We start from the raw sequence: 19,956 nt of genomic DNA on the forward strand, positions 1-19,956 counted from the left end.
CGGGCTGAAGCAAGCGCAGGGAGAAGAAGCGGCGGCCATCTTTGGGAAACTTTTTATAAGTTCATGAAACGCCAGAACTGTAAGTAGGAACCGGCTTTAAAAGCCATTTACATTGGTACTTAGTATTGTATACTGAAGAAGGGGGACTGGGCAAAAAAAATATTTCACTGCTGCCTCGAGACATCTCCTTTAAGTCTCCTCTCAGCCTTATTTTTTTTGCACGCTAAACATTCCCAGATCCTTTAACCGTTCCTCATAGGACATGATTTGCAGATCGCTCATCATCTTGGTAACTCTTCTCTAAACTTGCTCCAGTTTGTCCATGTCTTTTTTAAAGTGGGGTGCCCAGAACTGGACCCAGTATTCCAGATGAGGTCTGACTAAGGAAGAGTAGAAGAGGATAATTATGTCATGTGATCTAGACTCATGTTATGTTTCTCTTATTTCCTTTCAGCATTGTTTTTTACTGCTGCATCACACTGTTGACTCATGTTCAGTCTGTGATCTATTAGTATATTAGTGGCATAATGTGCATCTGTTCCAAGTAAATTATGCTGCAGATTTGTGTCTTATTTTAATTATTGTAATCGATGGAATCCTTGGTGAAGAGCCGCAGCTTTTTTTTTGCAAAAGAATTAGCATTCTGTAGCTCTGAGACTCCACAGCATGCTGGGACAGCAGTGAGCTTTGTTTTTTTTTTCAAAACAAAAAGGAAAAAGCGGTAACCACTCACCCCATAGGGTAATATAAATCTTCATGCTCCTCATTGCAAATAAAACCGGGCGCAGGAGCAAAGAAACCAAGCTGGGCCCTGCGAACACATGGAGTAGAAGAATACCGTGTTTCCCCCAAAATAAGACAGTGTCTTATATTAATTTTTGTTCAAAAAGGTTTAACTTTTTTACATGTATAGCTGTCTGGACACTATTTTAATTGACTTTTTTAATTAACTGTTAGCAGGGCTTAATTTTGGAGTAGGACTTATATTCCAAGCATCTTGAAAAAGCCTGAAAAATCATTTTGCATCCTCAAAAATTCTGGAAAATCATGCTATGTCTTATTTTCAGGGTATGTCTTATTTTCAGGGAAACGGGATACCGTATATACCGGCGTATAAGACGACTTTTGAACCCCGAAAAATCTGCTCTGCAGTCGGGGGTCGTCTTATGCGCCGGTAATACAAAAAAAAAAAAAGTGTAAAAAAAAAAAATTTTATTACTCACCTCCCACGGCGTTCTGTCGCGCTCCGGCAGGATGTCGCTCGCTCCGGCAGGCTGTCGCTCGCTCCTCGTCCCCGCCGCAGCATAGCTTTCTGAATGCGGGGCTTGAAATCCCCGCTTCCAGAAAGCTAATACACACGCCGGCAGCCATGACAGCATTGAATGGCTGTGATTGGCTAAAGCACACGTGGCTTCAGCCAATCACACTATTCAATGACATCATTGAATGGCTGTGATTGGCTGAAGGCGCACGTGTTAGCAATCACACCCATTCAATGATGTCATTGAATAGTGTGATTGGCTGAAGCCACGTGTGCTTTAGCCAATCACAGCCATTCAATGATGTCATGGCTGCCGGCGTGTGTATTAGCTTTCTGGAAGCGGGGATTTCAAGCCCCACATTCAGAAAGCTATGCTGCGGCGGGGACGAGGAGCGAGCGACAGCCTGCCGGAGCGAGCGACATCCTGCCGGAGCGCGACAGAACGCCGTGGGAGGTGAGTAATAATTTTTTTTTTTTTTTCTCCACTGAATACCGGCGTATAAGGTGACAGTTGGGGGGTCGTCTTATACGCCCCGTCGCCTTATACGCCGGTATATACGGTATATCCCAGAGACTTAAAAATCCACAAAAACCTTATTGAATCATCCTTGAAGCATCTAGTTGTCACACTTGTCATACTGTCCTCAACCTTATTGTTGGAGAGTTTATCAGAGCTAAGAGAACTTGCTTTCTTCCCTCTGATTATAACCACGAAGCACAAGTGCTATCAACTCGTTTAAAGAAAAAAAAAAAAGATACCGTACCAATCTTCGCACTAGATCTATTGCTGATGGCAATCTCAGACACCTCTGCTACTTCCTCCACTACTTCTCATGTCAATTATTTGTAACAACTCCCTTTATCACGCCAACATGATACTTTGTACCATATGTTGGATAATGGCATCTGTTTTGTAGCGAGGAGGACACATACATTGTATCACTGAGTACTTACAATGAATCTGACTCAAGGCCAATGGGCTTCACCATCAAGGTTGGCATCGGTGTGGTCAAAACAGATGTGATTTATGTAGTTCTCTTTACGCCCCCTGTCCACGGCCGTGACGGAATATCGCCAGCGATATTCTGCCACAGGGGACGAGGGGTGAGTGCTGATAGGTAGGCTCACCGCGGAGACTCACAGCATGCCGCGATTTAGATCCCGCAAGCGAAGAATTGCTATGGTTCTCGGCTTGTGGACACCGGTGCTGTGGTTTTCATAGCAACGCTATGGAAAGCTGCACACAGCGTGATCCGACGGCGGATCGTCGCCTGTCGACAACACAGCCTTACAGACAAAGCATTTTCCATCACATGACCGAGGTTATGGGTTTTACCATACATGAATTGTATACCATACTAATAGTATGAACCACTGGGAATCTATATTATGATGGGTGTAATTCACGCAAACTGAGTGTACGGATTTCAGAACATATCTCTTCTATTATGGCATCAAGTAGGGATTCAAACACAACATCACAATCGGGAGCCGCTAGACCTCTTGTAGATAATCATTCAGGCACTATTACTAGTTTGGGGATTGGAAAAAGTTGCAGGGCCGTTACGTGGTGGAGATTGGGCACATACGATAAATACCAGATTTCCCGCAGGCCTAAACTATGAATCAGATCGCATGTATTTTTATTAGTTATTGATTGCTCTCTTCTTCTCTTTCTATTGCTCTCACTCTTTTTTTTTTTTCTTGCTCTTTCTTATTGCTATTTTTATCTCTTTTTCTTTCTTTTTCTCTTTTTATCTCTTTTTCTCTTTTTTTTTTTCTTTTTATCTTTTTTTCTTTCTTTTTATCTCTTTTTCTTTCTTTTTATCTCTCTTTTTTCTCTTTTTCTCCTTTTCTTTCTTTTTTCTCATCTCTTTTTTTTTCTTTCTTTTTATCTTTCTTTCTTTTTATCTCTTTTTTTCTTTCTTTTTTTCTCTTTTTCTCCTTTTCTTTCTTTTTTCTCTTTCTCCTTTTCTCTTTCTCTCTTTCTCTCTCTCTTACTTTCTCTCTCATATAACCATCTATCATAAAATTTTGCAGCTGGGAAACACTTAGCTTGTGTCATGTGACTTATGTTCTTTCCATTATATCTATATATTGTGCATAGTTTGCCATTTATCACGCTACAACTAAGGCTCCATGTACGCCAAAATTCACTAGAAGGTGCTTTTAAACCGTGTGCACACCCATGTTTTAAGGATGCTTTAATACAGTTTTTGTGGATTTTCATGGTGCAAGAATTTCCTCTTCTATTGCAGCTTCCCCCCAACAACCCTGAAGTCCGTGCATCGGGCTTCTCCACTCACGTCCCTCCCAGTATGTGATGTGGCCGCACACTACACAGTGAAGGGGGGCGTTACGGATTTTAGCGCTGCTGCAATTCATCTGTAGAATTTCCAGCAGCTTTGTACTGTTTAAATAATAATATAAAGAGGTTTTCCGCTTATATTTCAGTCTAGAAGAATTTTCTGAACTGCGCAGGACTGTGTGCTAAATGTCGTTCGTTCGCTTCTCATTCGTTGTTCAGTTTCTGCATGCAGAAAACTAAATAGCGTATCGCTCCATGTAAACAGGCCATCATTCACTTCTGAACGACTGTCTGCTTACTGCGAATGGAGACGGGAGAGCCGGCATGATCCCCGTCCGCTCCGCCTCCATTCAGTCAGCGATGATCATTGCTGGAATGAATTGTTGGATATCTGCGCCCAGCTGGCTGTTCCTGTAAAAGGGCCCCAAGTATTGTGTAGTCAGGATGCGTTGGACGTATTACGGTATTAATGACATCTTTTTTCCCATAAGTTCGTATAATTTACGATGATATATTTCTGTTTTTTAGATTTCTCCACATTTTTGCACATTTAAGGCTGCTTTCACAGGGCAACAAAATTGCATGATTTTCTCGTGATGCAACAGCGCTAGAAAACAATGTTTGCAGACCATGTTTCCCTATGGAGCCTCCTTGTTTATCGCATAATACATACTTACGATTTTCGTACGATACATTTTTAAAATTAAAAAAACCCATTACCTTCCTTCTGATAAAATCACGGGTAACAGCGACGCCGTGCGACATTTTTCACAAGAAAAAAGCCTCACTGACGCTACAAAATCACACAGCGATGTTGGTGTCGCTTGTGTGAAAAAGGCCTAAAACCCCTCTTGCAAAATTCTTTGTTTCTGGCATCCCTGCATTCAAAGCTCCATCCGGGAAGAATAAGCACATTATGTAAGAGGTTACTTTTGCGTGACCTGCTGTAGTTTTCATTTGCGGCACATTGTTGGGGCACATATGACTTTTTAATCACTTTTATTTCACTTTTTGGGAGGTGAAATGTACATTTTTAAAAAAAGCTGTGTTGTGGCATAAAAAGTGTGTTCATTCTCTGTTACACGCAATACCAAACATATATTTCTTCTCTTATTCTTTTTTTTTTTTTTTGCGAAAAAAAAGGGCGGTTTGCTTTATATTACTTGTTTTTACCTTTTTTATTTTACCTTTTTTTATGTCCCTGTAGGGAATTTGAATCTGATCACTCATATTATACACTGGAGTATACTGTACTGCAGTATATTATCCCTTACCTTTAATCTCACAAGCCATGGCAGGTGTGGAGGTCACTGTCGGGCATCCGGTTGCTATGGCAGCCCTATCTGCAATTGGATGATGGGGGGCCGATGATGTCACAGAGGGAGTTTACTCCCTTTGTTAACCACTTACATACCACAATAATCATTGATCCGCATATAAGGGGTTAATGGCTGGAATCTAAATTCTGTCCCATCCCCCACTTTTGCAACGGAACCTCGGCTGTCAGTTTGATGGCATGCATGGCATTTTGTGCAAACTACTTCCTTCCCAAAAGTAGGAGCTGTGTTCATAAATGTATAGTTATAATATATGATGTGACAAGTGTACTAAATACATCGGCCTAAGTAATTCTTTCCAGCATGTTAGTATCGTAGAGCATGATGGATTTGTTTTCACTGACAGCTTGGCTTCCACCAAAAGCTTTAGATGCAATGAGATCATGTTGTTGGGATTTGTAGAACACTCTAAAGTAAAAAATTGAGATTCACTTACATACATTTTTTGAAATTTTTTTGGAATTTTAACTGCTTCCTTCAGAGCCGGGGTTGAAATCTTTTGAGCCTCAACAATGGAACAATGTCTCAAGTATTCCTCTTTTGGAGGGCCTGTCCCCATCTTTGAACCTTCAGCCCCTCTTTTTGCCCTTGCAAACCGATTTGCATAAATAAACTTTCCATATTGCTCTATAAACTATCCGTATGGTTCCTAACTACATATGGGACCTCTATTTGCATATTATTCCATCATATGGTGCAACTTGGATCATAAAAAAATTCTACGTTCCGATGTCTTTTGTACATCCGCCACACAATGAACCGTAAGTGTCCCTCTGACCGTTTTTAAAATGTTGTGAGCTACGTGTATGTAGTATGTCATGACGTTCAATGTCATTTCCTGTCACCCTGTCTTCACCTCCACTTCTGTTCTTCACACCCTTCCACCACATTGTTGCTGGCGGGTGGTGTGTGGATTCAGGATACAATACAGCAGATGGAGTAACACAAAAATAACAGTGTCAGATAATGATAGGTAGGCAACTGAATTTGTACTTTTACGTTTCTAACCACTAGCTAAAACTTAGGAATAGTAAGACTCTATGCACAACATGTAATAACAGTAAAACTTGATCAATAACACCCAATAGTTAGAGACCGTATTAAAGAAATGTAGATGGGGAGATATAACTTTCGATAGAGGTATGATGTAAGCAGCATTCAGGGTAGTTTTACAGAGACATCTTCACACCTACTTCCAAAGTAAAAATCGTTTCTTTTATTCCATTTCTTTGTTAAAAAAACGCCTGCAACGTTTCGACTGCAACCTTCAGTCTTTTTCAAGCCCATGAAGGCATTCACTAGTGTGGTGAGCGGCTGATGGTAACGCGTGCCAGCAGGGAGGGCTCCGCGTGCCGCCTCTGGCACGCGTGCCATAGGTTCGCCACCACTGGGATAGGAGTTAAATGGCTGATTGTTGGGCTCGAACCAATAAGACCCCTAACGATCCCGAGAACTGTAGTTCCCAATAACCCTTTAAATGCAGCGGCAGCGCATATGTATGACCACGGCTCCATTCACTTCAATGCGACTGAGAGATTGCCAAGAGTGTTGATCTACACTTGTCCTTTAGAAGTAAATGGAGTGGCAGTCAATCCTGTGCATGACCACTCCAGTCACAGGACAGAATGGTATGGCCCAAAAGGCTGGCAATAAGGCACAACCCTATAATAGACAGGCACATACACAGATGGTAACATTTCTCAGTTTTTATTTGGTAGAACAAGCGTAAAAAAACGTGTTTTGAAGCAATGCAATCCTTCTTTAGTATCGCTGGAGACACACGGTGATGATTGCAGCCAGAGTCTGCTGCAGGCCTCCCACATGCAGAATTCAGTCCGTCCGCGTGAGCCCGGCCCTATGTTGGGTAGAAACAGCGATTATTCTAGCGATACGGCTCTGCGTGTTCTTATCTCCCTCCTGTATATTCTTCCTTCCCTGTGATTTATCAGCATGTGTGGGAGATACTCTTCCATTGTAAACTGTTATTAATCACAACACAAATTTTCACTGTTCTATAAATATTTTATTAAATGTATGAAGCAAAATACTGATAACTGCGATTGTTGGGATAGAGTCGTTATTCCTCAATGAAAAGGGTAACATAGTATGTTGGGCTGAAAGAAGACCATGTCCATCCAGTTCAGCCTGTTTCCACCCCCCACAATCGCTCAGTGAATGCAGGTGGAGCAGGGCAGAGATCTCCTCCAGCCGCCTCCCTTCACAGTAAACAGGCAGTCATTCCTAGATGAGCAACTACCTGTTCACACGGTCCGATCGTCGTTCGATTTTTATGCCTGCCTAAACTGAACGACGAATGTTATGGAAAAAACGATCGTTCGTCATCCAGTTGCTGGCAGCGTCTACTTTGAAAAATTATCGTTCAGTTTTGTAGGATCCAGAAATTATCGGAATGCTAATCGTTCCATGTAAAGGGGCCTTAAGACAAATTTTTATCTCATTGTTATAATATTTTCTGACATTGCTGCTGATCTTCTCCTAACATAAGGCCTCCTGCACACGGCAGGTCCGGATTCCGCCTGACCACGGCGGGTGAACCTGCGTACCTGTGTGTGCCGGCGGCATCCATGCAGATCTCTTTCTTCCGGCATTTTTGGACTGCGGATGGTCCGCACAGCTCGCCGTCGGGCATGCACAGTACAGATTTTTTTTAAACTCTTGCTTTTCCTGTGGAATCCACGGCCTGTCCACAATGTCAATTGCGAATGGGCCGTGGGCCGGATGGCTTCCATTGACTTCAACGGAAGCCATCCGTGCAGCAACCGCAGGAAAATGAAGCATGCTGCCATTTTTCTTTTTATGCTATGTATTGCATAAAGAATCTGTTTTGCGTTGCATGCCATTGAGGGTTTTTGCTGTGGCATCCGGAGGTGGACGCCGGCTCCAGATGCCACGGCAAACATCCGACCGTGTGCATTGGGCCGGACTGTTGCAGAAAAATTGGAGTTGTACATAAACATCTCCAGTATATTTCAATGCAATGATTTTAAACATTCAGTTATTTTCATTTTAGTGGGACATTAAAATCAAGAACACCCCCTAGCATGGCCAGAAACCCAACCTCCGTTCCTTCTGCTAACAAGAGGAAAACTTACAATGCAGAAACCTACTCAAGGTACTGTGCTCTGTTCTTCTGTAAGTGCTCTATGGAGTTCTCGGATTTGAAATAAAGTTTTAAGGGGTTGTTCTTTGTTATTGATTATTGATGGCGTGACCTCAGAATAGGTCATGAAAATAGATAGTTGGAATTCCGTTAGCAGGGACCCCATGCTGTTTCCTGGCCGGTGCACTCATGTGCAAAGCTGATTTCTGTAGGAAAGATACAGTGCCAATCGCACTATACTGGGCCAACTTGGTATCGCATGCCGAGTTTCCATTGGAATTTGGAATGCAATGGAGTTGTCTGTTTCCTCCAGAAATCAGGTCAGTGCACAAACCCAGCAAACAGCTGATGGTCGAGGGTTCTGGGGGGCAGAGCCCCACTAATCTATTACTGATGACCTACCCTGAGAATAAACCATCAATAGTTTATATTTTGACTACTTCTTTAATCATTTCATAGTAAAAAAAATCTGCAACTTTTTAAGTATAATTTTTATTTCAATGCCTTGATTCTTGATCTCTGCTTCCGGTCTGTGTAACGAAACATAGTTTGCAAGCTCAGAACTTTTCCAAATCATGTCCATGACAATGGCTCAACTGGGCATGGTCAATGCACTAAATTAGAAGAGCAACAATGGTGCACCAGAGATAAACAAGAAGTGCTGCCCTTCGCTAAGGCCGCCTGCAGACGGCTGGGTCGGATCCCGCTGCAAGAGTTCTCGCAGCAGGATGCGGTCCCGTGCCCCTGCAGAGACCTGCTGCTCACCCACTCCCGGCGTCTCCTCTCTGCGCTGTGTGCCAGCGCATGCGCAGAGCGTAGCCGGCCCGGCACTACTGCCATTTCTGTGCGGGCCTCTGCGAGACCCGCACAGAAATAGAACATGCCGCGATTTGTTTTCCGTGTGTGTTTTCACACGGACAAATCGCGGCTGTCTGCATGGGATTGCATTTTGCAATGCAATCCTATGCAGGTGGGCACGGGCAGAAATTCTTCGGGAAAACCCGCTGCAGAATTTCCTCCCGTGTGCAGGGGGTCGTACAGTCATAAATATTCTTGACTATTATCATTTTCTAATTTCTATCAAGGTCACTCAATGTCAAAATAAAGTTATAGTGTACTTTATGTAACTGTTTCCTCAACCAGATTCAGCAGACCTACATGAAAACCTTTCTATATATCTAAGCATCCCATGGCTTTGTATGAGTCTGAGTACTACAAACTGTTTTGTTTTTGGCATATACAATAGTTTGTGCAAGTTAAGGATACTATTTCATTTCAAGAAATTGTCCTAAAACCCATAACCGTTTACTTTTTTACTCTAAGTTACATAACACAAGTCATTTTTGCCCAACAGTGAACATATACCCATTACAGGGATTGTCCAATTTGGTCAATTCGCCCCTGAAAATAAGCCAATAATCAATCAGCTGTTATGAACAGACAAATGTTCAGTTCCTCTGTAGCGCTACCTCAGGGTCAATGAAGAATTACACTTACCCTATAGATAGCAATGTGTTGGTTTATTGTATTTGGATGTCTCATCTTTCTTCCAGCTAATTAATAGAGGTTAGGGAGGAAGAATATACTCTTGCATGAACTCAACATGCTTTAAGAAACTTCATTTACTAAAGAGGATGTCTTGTGCTGGCCACCACTTTCAGGCAAAGAATGAGTGAAGAGGTGGCGCGTAGGCCTTGGAAAACCACTAAGCAAGAATTATGTCCATGGAAGAACACTATGTAGGAAGCCACTGTCTCCAAAACACAAAAAATTGCAGGGCCTCTCCAGTGACCACCTAATATTCCACAATGCTTCTGGGAAATGTTCTCTGGACAGATGAGACAAAAGTGGACAATTTTAGCAAAAGTGAATTACTTTTCTTCGAAGGAAAAAGAACACTCCACACAAACATCAAAATCTCATCCCAATTCTGAAACATGGTGGAAGAAGCATCATGGTTTGCTGCCTCAGGATCTGGACACCTTGTGATCATTCAGGGCACAATGAGCTCTAAGGTGGATCAAAATATTTTAGAGGAGAATATAAGGACAGCAGTCTATGACCTCAAGCTGAAAAGATGTTGGATGTTGCAACAAGACAGTGACACAAAGAAAGTCAAGTAAATCAGCTAAAGAATTGGTAAAAAGAAGATTTGTGTTTTTGAATAACCAAATCCGGGTCTTGACCTTAACCCTATGAGCATGCTGTGGCGTGACATGAAGAAGGCTGTGCTTGCAAGGCACCTCAGAAATACTGATGAACTGAATCACATTTGCAAAGACAAATAATCCAAAATTCCTCCTTAAAGTCCTGCAAATCTTAGCTGCAGCTACAGGAAACCTTTGCTAGAGATGATTGCTGCTATATGAAGATTTAATTCAAGGATTCACATTTTCTCCCTGCATTGTGGATGTTTACACTATGTGCTCATTAAAGGTGGCTTCACACAAGCGCGTGTGTGCGCCATACATAGGTGCGCACAAAAGTGCGCAACCACGTATGTGCACAAACACGCGTGAATGCAGCTGCGTGCATTGAAGGCAATGGTCTTCCGGTCTTTAAATATAAGCTCTTTCCTGAAAAACAACCATTTTAGTGTCCCCCGCGGGGATGATGAAAACATCTGCCGCATGCGGCAGATGTTTTCTTCATACCCGCGGGGATTAAAGAATAACCTGCTGCACTTGTCACAGATGTAACAGATGCAGCAAAAGTATTCTAAATCCCTGCGGGAAATAAAGAATTCCCTACCGCAGCTGTCACAGATGACAGCTGCGGTAGGGGACCCAGCTGCCGACGTCCTGTAATTGTTTTTCAGGAAAGGGCTTTAAATATAAGCCCTTCCCTGAAAAACAAGGCAAAGTAGTGTTAACAATAATAAAAACCACATACTCGCCTATCTTCAGCTGCCGGGTCTCAGCCGCTTCCTCTCTGCGCTGTCCCCAGCTCTGCAATGCAGTTCTCTCAGCAGGTGAGAAGTTAAAATCCCCGTCTGCTGAAGGTGCTGCTTGTGATTGGCTGAGCGCCTCAGCCAATCACAGGCAGCTCTTGTCTGTCATTCATTTAGTGAGAGCCTCCTGTGATTGGCTGAGGCGCTCACTACTTTGCCTTGTTTTTCTGGGAAGGGCTTATATTTAAACCGCTTCCCTGAAAAATAATTCAGGGGTGCTGGCAGGACATTGCCTTCAATGGAGCCGCTGGCAGCAGCCGCGGCTCCATTGCAGGCAATGCGTGCATTCCCAATTGTGCACGCATGTCCTATCTTTGCAGGCACACGCCTGTAAAGCATGGACTTGTAAACACACCATAGGGAATGCATTGGATGTAATAGTCACATGTGAAGTCACCCTAAAATACATGAACCGTGCAACTCTGTGTTAATACTTAAAATTGTGTTTGTATACAGTTGTGTGCTAAATTCCCGAGTGCAGCTGGCAGGCACATTTACTAACTGTTTTACGCTAGTTTCTGCCGTGAAAAAAAACGCAAATTTTTGTGCTAGTGGGATTTGCGTAGAAATTTGCAAATTTCCTTCAGTCTGCACAGCCCCGACACTTTGGAAAAGTGGGCGGGGCTTTCAGAATGGGCGTGATCACGCCAGACCGTCAGATCTGTGCCAGAAATGTACGCCTGGTCTGTACCAGGCCTACATTTCTTAGAAAGCACACAGGCCTGCTCCTCTTCATGCATTCAGCACACCAGGATGCTGAGGGTTAGTAAATTTCGCATAGTTTATTTGAATGGAGCAGGCTGAGTGATGATTGGTCTCATGCCCCTCCGTTAACCGCTATCTGATGGACACTGCCCCCATGTGGATGGCGCATGAGAGTTGCTGATCGAGGGCTGTGGCTTACGGAATGTAGAAAACTGCGTGGAATATTAAGAAAAGCTAGATTAGTAAATGCCCTATATTATCTTATTTACATATTGGTTAACAGTTGCCAGGAAGTGGCCAACCCCTTTAAGTTAGACATTACTATTATCTCTTGATTGTAACCCCGATCTTCATGAGATGACTTTTTAATGTCCTTGCAGTCACGTTTTTCCTAATACCTAACTTTCCAGCAAGCACATCTGTTCCATGGAATGATTTTCCTTTGCAGTTTCTCAGCTAATGTGTCTGCAACAGGATATATATCCCAACAAGCCCCCCCCCCCCCCCCCATTACTTTCCTTTCTTTAGCCCTTAGCTGTTTAAATACCATTGTGTTAGCATGCTCAGTACTGGCCATACAGCAGGCATGCAGGCTTCTGGAGCCTAGTTTATCATTGCTTCCCTTTAAAGGGAAGGTCCATCCTTGATCACCCTTTGTACTGTCAATCTAAATGGGTCCAAAACTGTGTTATGTTAATGTGGCAGCCGCAGGATAAATGTCTGCCCAGCTTTGACTCCCCCCAGCGATATACCGTATTTTCCTGCTCTATAAGATGCACCCAGGTTTTAGACAAGGAGAATAGGAAAAAATATTTTGAACTGCCCAGACCAGGCAGTGAGGGAGGTAATACAGGAGGATTAATGAGCAGTAGTACTACCTCGGACTGAAGCCATTCAGGAGCCAGAGTGTAAATGTAATGGTGATCTTATTACTTGTCACCCAGCTTTCCAGGAGCCCTGAATGCCATGTTTGACTACTTATAGCAATGTATGCAGTATAATTGCTTGCATAACTCTGCAGGTGACATTCAGGATCCTGGAAGAGATGAGTGACAATGCAACGATGATTCCATTAGTTGTCACCCAACTTGTCAAGAGCTCTGCATGGCACATCTCATTATGGTGAGGTATGGTGTATACATTTAAGCACAACTAGGCAACAATCAACTGTACCTACGGGTGTCTCTCCTCCCCTGCTATGGAGCCAGCAGCTGTGTGATAAGGTTCGCACTTCCACTTCAAAGCAGGGGAGGAGAGCTGCCCTTACAAACAGCTAATTGATGAGTGTTGGCGGGAACTGCTACTGTTTCGCTGCTGCACTAATCAATTGTACAGGCGTCTTTCCTCCCCTGCCATGGAGCCAGCAGCTGTGTGATAAGCAGGGGAGGAGATCCGCCTGTACAAACAGCTAATTGGTGAGTGCCGACGGGAACTGCTGCTGCTTCACCACCCCACCAATCAGCTGTACCTACAGGCATCTCTCCTCCCCTGCCATGGAGCCAGCAGCTGTGTGATAAGCAGGGGAGGAGATCCGCCTGTACAAACAGCTGATTTGTGAGTGCCGACGGGAACTGCTGCTGCTTCACCACCCCACCAATCAGCTGTACCTACAGGCGTCTCTCCTCCCCTGCCATGGAGCCAGCAGCTGTGTGATAAGCAGGGGAGGAGATCCGCCTGTACAAACAGCTGATTTGTGAGTGCCGACGGGAACTGCTGCTGCTTCACCACCCCACCAATCAGCTGTATCTACAGGCATCTCTCCTCCCTTGCTATGGAGCCGGCAGCTGTGTGATAGGCAAGGGAAGAGAGCCGCCTGCACAAACAGCTGATTGGTGGGTGCCGGTGGGAACTGCTGCTGCTTCGCCGCCCCACTAATCAGCTGCAACTATGGGCGACTCTTCTCCTTTGCTATGGATGCAGTCCCGACCCGATCAGCAGCCGCGGCTCCATTAAAAACAATGCGTGCATTTCCAATGGTGCACGCATGTCCTACCTTTGCAGGCACGCACCTGCAAAGCACGGACATGTACACACACCATAGGGAATGCCATGTTGCAAATACAAGCGTGTTTTTGTGCGTGCGTATGCACGCACAAAAACACGCTCGTGTGAGGCCACCCTTAGTCCTTAAGGGGTTAATATGGGATCCTGTGGGTCTATCTAACATAGCAACCCAGTCACAATTGCAACCATTTTGACCCCTGTGTAAGTACACTACTGGGTAGCGTCTTCTTTGCTTGGAGTTGTTCAGTTATCTCTGGCCAGGTACCTTTCATCTCCTTCTGGCCAGACCACTATGATGATTTCTACTGAACAGGACTAATTTTATCTTGTCACCCTTGAAAATTAAAAAGGGAATTAAACTGTCAATAAAATAGGTAATTCTTACAGGTAGGTCTTTGCTTCAGCAACTCCAGGCACGGATTACTTACCATGGCCATTAGGTTGCTAGTTATTACAATGGTCACTAATTATCGATGAAATAACTGATTTCACTGCCATGTCTGTATTCACTTTAAGGTGTAATTACCAGAATATTGTGGGCAATAATCGTTGCTCAAAGGAATCAGAGAATTTTAGAACGTTTGGTAATGTTGCAATTAAAGTTGCATGTAAGCCCTCACCCTGTGTTACCAAGGCGTTACCTCTGAATAGCTACGCACAATATTTATCACCCCCCTCACCCATCTATGACATGCAAGAAGAGCTAGTCGGACCCACATTGCAGCATGTACCGTATTTTCCGGACTATAAGGCGCACATAAAATGCTGAGAATTTCTCAGAAATAGAAAGTGCGCCTTATAATCCGGTGCGCCTTATATATGAAGCAAGATTGCTTATAAGGCGCTCATAGAAGGTGCGCCTTATAATCCGGTGCGCCTTATAGTCCGGAAAATACGGTAATCACACTCCGCAGCCAGGCAGGACAGGACTATGTTTCGATTGGATGGACTGATCCTGCACCCAGACAACATGATGCGCAGCTGGTACAAGAACAATCCAACGCATGGCCAAAGGGGATTGTGAGAGCAGTTTTTTAGCATCCTGTTTCAAATGTTCAAGATTCTGAGAACTTCATTATCTGTGATGCAAAATTTATGTCTTTGGCCTATCCTCAGGATAGGTCATCAATAGTCGATTGGCTCTGGACTGATTGTGCACCTGCTGTCAGCACCACAATACACAGTGATTGAAGCAAACACTGCTGCTCCGAACCCTCTGTGGTGGCCAGCTATTGAAATTGCAGGTGCAGCCCCCATTGATTTTAATGAGATCCCAACCTGCAATTACAAGCTCCAGGGTCAGAGAAACCGCTTCTGCTCTAACACCTGTATATTACGGCACTGACAGCGGGCATCGGATCAGCTGGGGTCCTTGAGCAGCGGACCTCAGCCGATCAACATTGTTTCCCTGGGAAAACCCTTTAACATTGCCTCCACAAGTTTATAGTGCCCCTAGATTGTCCCCATGAGCTTTCTGTGCACTCTTAGAACCACCCCCACCAATTTACAGTGCCTCCTTAATGCTTTCACAAATAGCAAAAACTATTGATAACCTATCCTCAGGACGATCACTGGCTGTCGGTACAGAGGGTCGGATGTGCAGCATAGGAGACTGTGGCGGAAGTGACTAAGCTGGTTTAATCCCTATTACACATCTGCGCCGTCCTGTGTGTGGGAGGCTGAAGTCTTGGAAGTGAAGCCAGCTGGGGCACTTCCACGCCTATCTCCTATGGCGCATATTGGGCCACTGCACTGACAACCTTACGTGGTGATCATGTGATCGTTAGGGAGCTTGTACGGCGGGTCCCCAGTGATTAACGATCGGTGACCTATACTAAGTATAGGTCATCAAGAGTTTTTGCCAGGAAAAAAGCCCTATAATGCCCCTACAAATCAGCAGTGTCCTGTTTATGCCCCTCTACTCCTGCCCACACTTGCAATACATCAGCCTAGAAGCTTCTCAATGCACTGGTCAAAAGTCCTGATCTTCACTCCCCTTCTGCTGACTTCTCTAGTCCGTGCCTTGCTGTGCGGTCACTGTGCGAGCGGCACTGTAAATCTCCGATGTTCTTCCCTTCTTTTCTGCTTTCTGGTGCTCCAGTGAAAAGGAACCAGAGAGTTTGGTTCAGAGCGAGGAAGATCAGAGACACACGATGCTGCTCACCGGTGTATTGCAAGTGTGGGCAATTGCCAGTTTGCTCCCCTTCCTATCAGCAGCCCTGCCTTTCCATATGGACGGTGTTGTATGCCTTATGTCTGCTAAAATTAATGTTAGAGAATGTATGATGCTTTTTTTATTATGTGACTAGGCACAAAAAATATTGAAATATTGCAGTTTTCACTAGCCACTGGAGCCCAGACAATTGCCTGACATTTCCTGTTTTCTGCAGCTCACTTTTAGGCTGTGATAGTTTCAACAAAAGCGCAGGGTATTAAAGGGGTTGTCCAATTCTTTTTATCTATAAAAGAACTCCACCTGCCATAAAACAATAGACCTCTACTCAACTCTCTCCGAACCTTGCTGTGTCCCACGTCGCCTCTCTGTCCTTGCTCCCGTGTTTTGTTTACAGAGCACAGTCCCACCTGTTTATGGGACATCACAGGCTGCTGCAGCCAATGACAGAGTTCAGCGCTCGATCATTGAGCTCTGTCATTGGCTGCAGCAGCCTGTAACGTACTGTAAACAGACTGGGTTAGCCTTTAAATGTGCGTCATGGGTGAGATCCGGAGCTGTGGCACAGGACACTGCGGTGAGTGGTGAGAATATGCCTATTTCTTGTTTGATGGCATAGGCAGCTGTGTTTTATAGGAAAAAAGGATCTTGGACAACCCTTTTTAATGATTAAAGGGGTTGTCTCATGCCGAAACGTTTTTTTTTTTATTCAATAGGCCCCCCATTCGGCGCGAGACAAACCCAAGGGATGGGTTAAAAAAAAAAAAGTTTATTACTTATCGCTGCGGCGACTTCTTTCTTCCTTTACCAAGATGGCCGCCGGGATCTTCACCCACGATGCACCGCGGGTCTTCTCCCATGGTGCACCATGGGCTCTGTGCGGTCCATTGCCGATTCCAGCCTCCTGATTGGCTGGAATCGGCACACGTGACGGGGCGGAGCTACGAGGACCAGCTCTCTGGCACAAGCGGCCCCATTCACCAGGGAGAAGACCGGACTGTGCAAGCGCGTCTAAAAACGCCAGAAGACAGCGAATTTAGACGGATCCATGGCGACGGGGATGCTAGCAACGGAGCAGGTAAGTGAATAACTTCTGTATGGCTCATATTTAATGCACGATGTATATTACAAAGTGCATTAATATGGCCATACAGAAGTGCTGAACCCCACTTGATTTCACGAGACAACCCCTTTAACAGCAGCTTTGTTGTATTGCTCAGGGCCTAGAGAAGATAACAAGGCAAAACTGTATTTGCCAATAAGGCTCTGTATGCATCTCCCCACCAATCACTGGTGTTCATTGAAGGACTTTTTTTTACCAAAGCAGGATAGGTGATACACATCTGGTGATGGTCCCACTACTGGGACCCTCACCGATCCCAAGAATAACCCTGTGAGCACTATCGCTCCATTTATATCTATGGAATTGCTGAAGATGCCTAAGTGCTATACTCCCCTTGTCATGATCAGTGTGGGTTCCAGTGGTCGGACCCCCAGCAATCGTACACTTATCATCTGTCCTGGAACTTGGTAAATCCACTACTTTAAAGGGAGTTTATGTATCCCTTACACATTTATAACACACACAGAATACAATGTTCTGGGCATACCCATTATCCACTTAATTAATTCTAATTTGTTTTTATACTTTTAGGCCTGATAACAAAATGGGTTACGATGCTGGAGACCACTTAGATGCCATGAATGGAGGCCGCATGAAAATTGGCGATAATGGATCAGGGCAGCTAACAAAGTTTTGCCATGAGTGCGGCACCAAATACCCAGTTCAATCGGCCAAGTTCTGCTGTGAATGTGGAGTAAGAAGAATGGTTCTTTGATTGGTTCCTGATTTATCCTTAAGGAGGCCAAGCATTTATACCACCCGAAAGTGGGCTTACTTTGACTGCTTATATTTATGGTATATAAATTGCTGGGAACACATAACGTTCATGAGAAAACTCCGTCTTAGTTGGCAAAGTTGCTAACAAGTTAACGTTTTTTAGAACTAAAAAAAAAAAGAATACATTGGGTATCATACTAGAATATTAAAATTGGATCTAAATTCTAAAAATGTATCTGCACCTTTTAGCGACTCTGTATACTTTACTATGATGTTGCAATGGCATATTCTGTAGAAAAGAGCCTGAGGGGCATCAGTGGAGCTTTGAAAGTGATGAAACTTACTACAGACATTCAATTTTTGTTGATGGGTCTAATGAAGAAGTCTCCATTCATTTGTATCCTGTAAGCCACCTTCAACTTTCAGTAATGGCCGGGAGCCACGTTCGTGCCATAAGTGGACGACATAAATTTTTAGGCTAGGATTATACGGCAACTTTGGCCATGAAACGCATTGTGCCACCAAAGATCATACTGTGGTTCTTCTACGTTGCTTTTTAATGTAGGTCAAGTTGTGTTGCCACTTACAAATTGTCGCAATGATGACACAAGAATTACAAGAAACCCACGTCTGATGGGTTTCTTATGAGTGTTAGGTTGCATTCAGACGAACGTATATCGGCTCGGTTTTCACGCCGAGCCAATATACGTTGTCCTCGTGTGCAGGGGGGGAGGATGGAAGAGCCCGGAGCAGGAACTGAGCTCCTGCCCCCTCTCTGCCTCCTCTCCGCCCCTCTGCACTATTTGCAATGAAAGGAGGCGGGATGGGGGTGGGGCTAAGTTCCGAGAATTAGCCCCACCCCCGTTCCGCCTCTCCCCATTGCAAATAGTGCAGAGGGGCGGAGAGGAGGCAGAGAGGGGGCGGGAGCTCAGTTCCTGCTCCTGGCTCTTCAATCCTCCACCCCCCCCCCCCCTGCAGATGAGGACGACGTATATCGGCTCGGCATGAAAACCAAGCCGATATACATTCGTGGAAATGCAGTCTTAGGTTGCAATTGTAGAAACCTGTGAGTTGCAATGTGACTGTGTTCACTTGCAGTTGGATGCAATGCAGCACCTGCGTAGTACGATCTTTGACTGTCTGACGTGTGTCTGGCCAAACTTGCCACTTAGCCTGGTCATATGTACAAGAAACAATAAATTGCAAAATTGAAAAAATTGCTGATAAATATTTAATTGGGAAATTTGGCACAAGTATTAGGTCAACCGAATTGGTGATAATAATGGTGGCTAGGATATTTCAGCAATAACGTCAAGTGCCAGTACACATTTTTAGAATTCAAGACTTCCATGGCGCAAGCCACATGTTTCCATTAGACCACTGGTTTAATGTCTACAGGGACTGCCAGATGCTCCCCAGATTCTGAAGTTGGAGGGGGGCAGAGTAATTAGATTTTTTTTTTTGGCAGGCGCTTATTTTTTAATGTTGCATCGAAATAACATTTGGACACCCATGGGCATGTTAATTGGGGCATCAAAAAGAATAATTGTCAACAGTTATCCAATGTCTATGGCCAGCTTAACAGAAGAACTACATATCGTGTATTGCACTCGCAAGTTCTGGCACTGGAAGCTTTAAATCTAATATATGCATGGTCACTAATGCGAAAACTGTTCTCCAAATGCTGAGTGTACAGGACACTGATTTTTATGCCTTTTTGTTGGTTGTGTTTGCTAAGATTTATTGCTGTTTTTGAGTATACAGTGCGTGTTTGTTCTCCGAAATCTACTTGTAGAATTTTACCGTTTGATCTTAATGTCTTATTTATTTTATTGCCTTTCCCGTTGGGTTGGGTAAGTTCTCTTACTATGGTTTATGTGCTCACTTTCTGATTTACAGTCTTCCTTCCCATGTTTAAAACTGACAATTCCATTTTTTTGCCAGACCTGCATAAAGATATCAAGTGAAGATAAAAATTTTCACATACCTTCATAAATAAAAAGACTGAAATATCTCTGCTGGTATTGTCAGTGTCCTTAATTCCACCTTGCGTTCTCTTCTGAAAATTAGCAATTTTGGGGACTTTCGATTTATTTTTCTAGCTATGCAATTACTGTATTCAACAGACAGATCTGGTTATGGAGGTAATTTACAGCATGCCATAAGAAATGACATGTAAGAAGATGCCACTGCCACCTTGCTCCATTTGAGGAGCCACACATTTTTGACAATGGCACCGAGAGGGTCCATGTGTTAG

General features: G+C 44.0%; 1 protein-coding gene across 1 annotated transcript in view; it reads left to right on the forward strand.

Annotated features, from left to right (window-relative positions):
* ZC2HC1A (zinc finger C2HC-type containing 1A) overlaps positions 1 to 18,438 on the forward strand; it is a 69,558-nt gene extending 51,120 nt beyond the window's left edge. The window contains exons 8-9 of the mRNA XM_066578604.1: positions 7,938 to 8,039; positions 17,514 to 18,438. Coding sequence (XP_066434701.1) covers positions 7,938 to 8,039; positions 17,514 to 17,697 — 286 coding nt within the window. The 3' untranslated portion in view covers positions 17,698 to 18,438. The remainder of the gene's footprint in view (positions 1 to 7,937; positions 8,040 to 17,513) is intronic.
* The last annotated feature ends 1,518 nt before the right edge of the window (positions 18,439 to 19,956 follow it).

This window comes from Eleutherodactylus coqui, chromosome 9 (genome assembly GCF_035609145.1).
Source record: "Eleutherodactylus coqui strain aEleCoq1 chromosome 9, aEleCoq1.hap1, whole genome shotgun sequence".
NCBI lineage: Eukaryota > Metazoa > Chordata > Amphibia > Anura > Eleutherodactylidae > Eleutherodactylus > Eleutherodactylus coqui.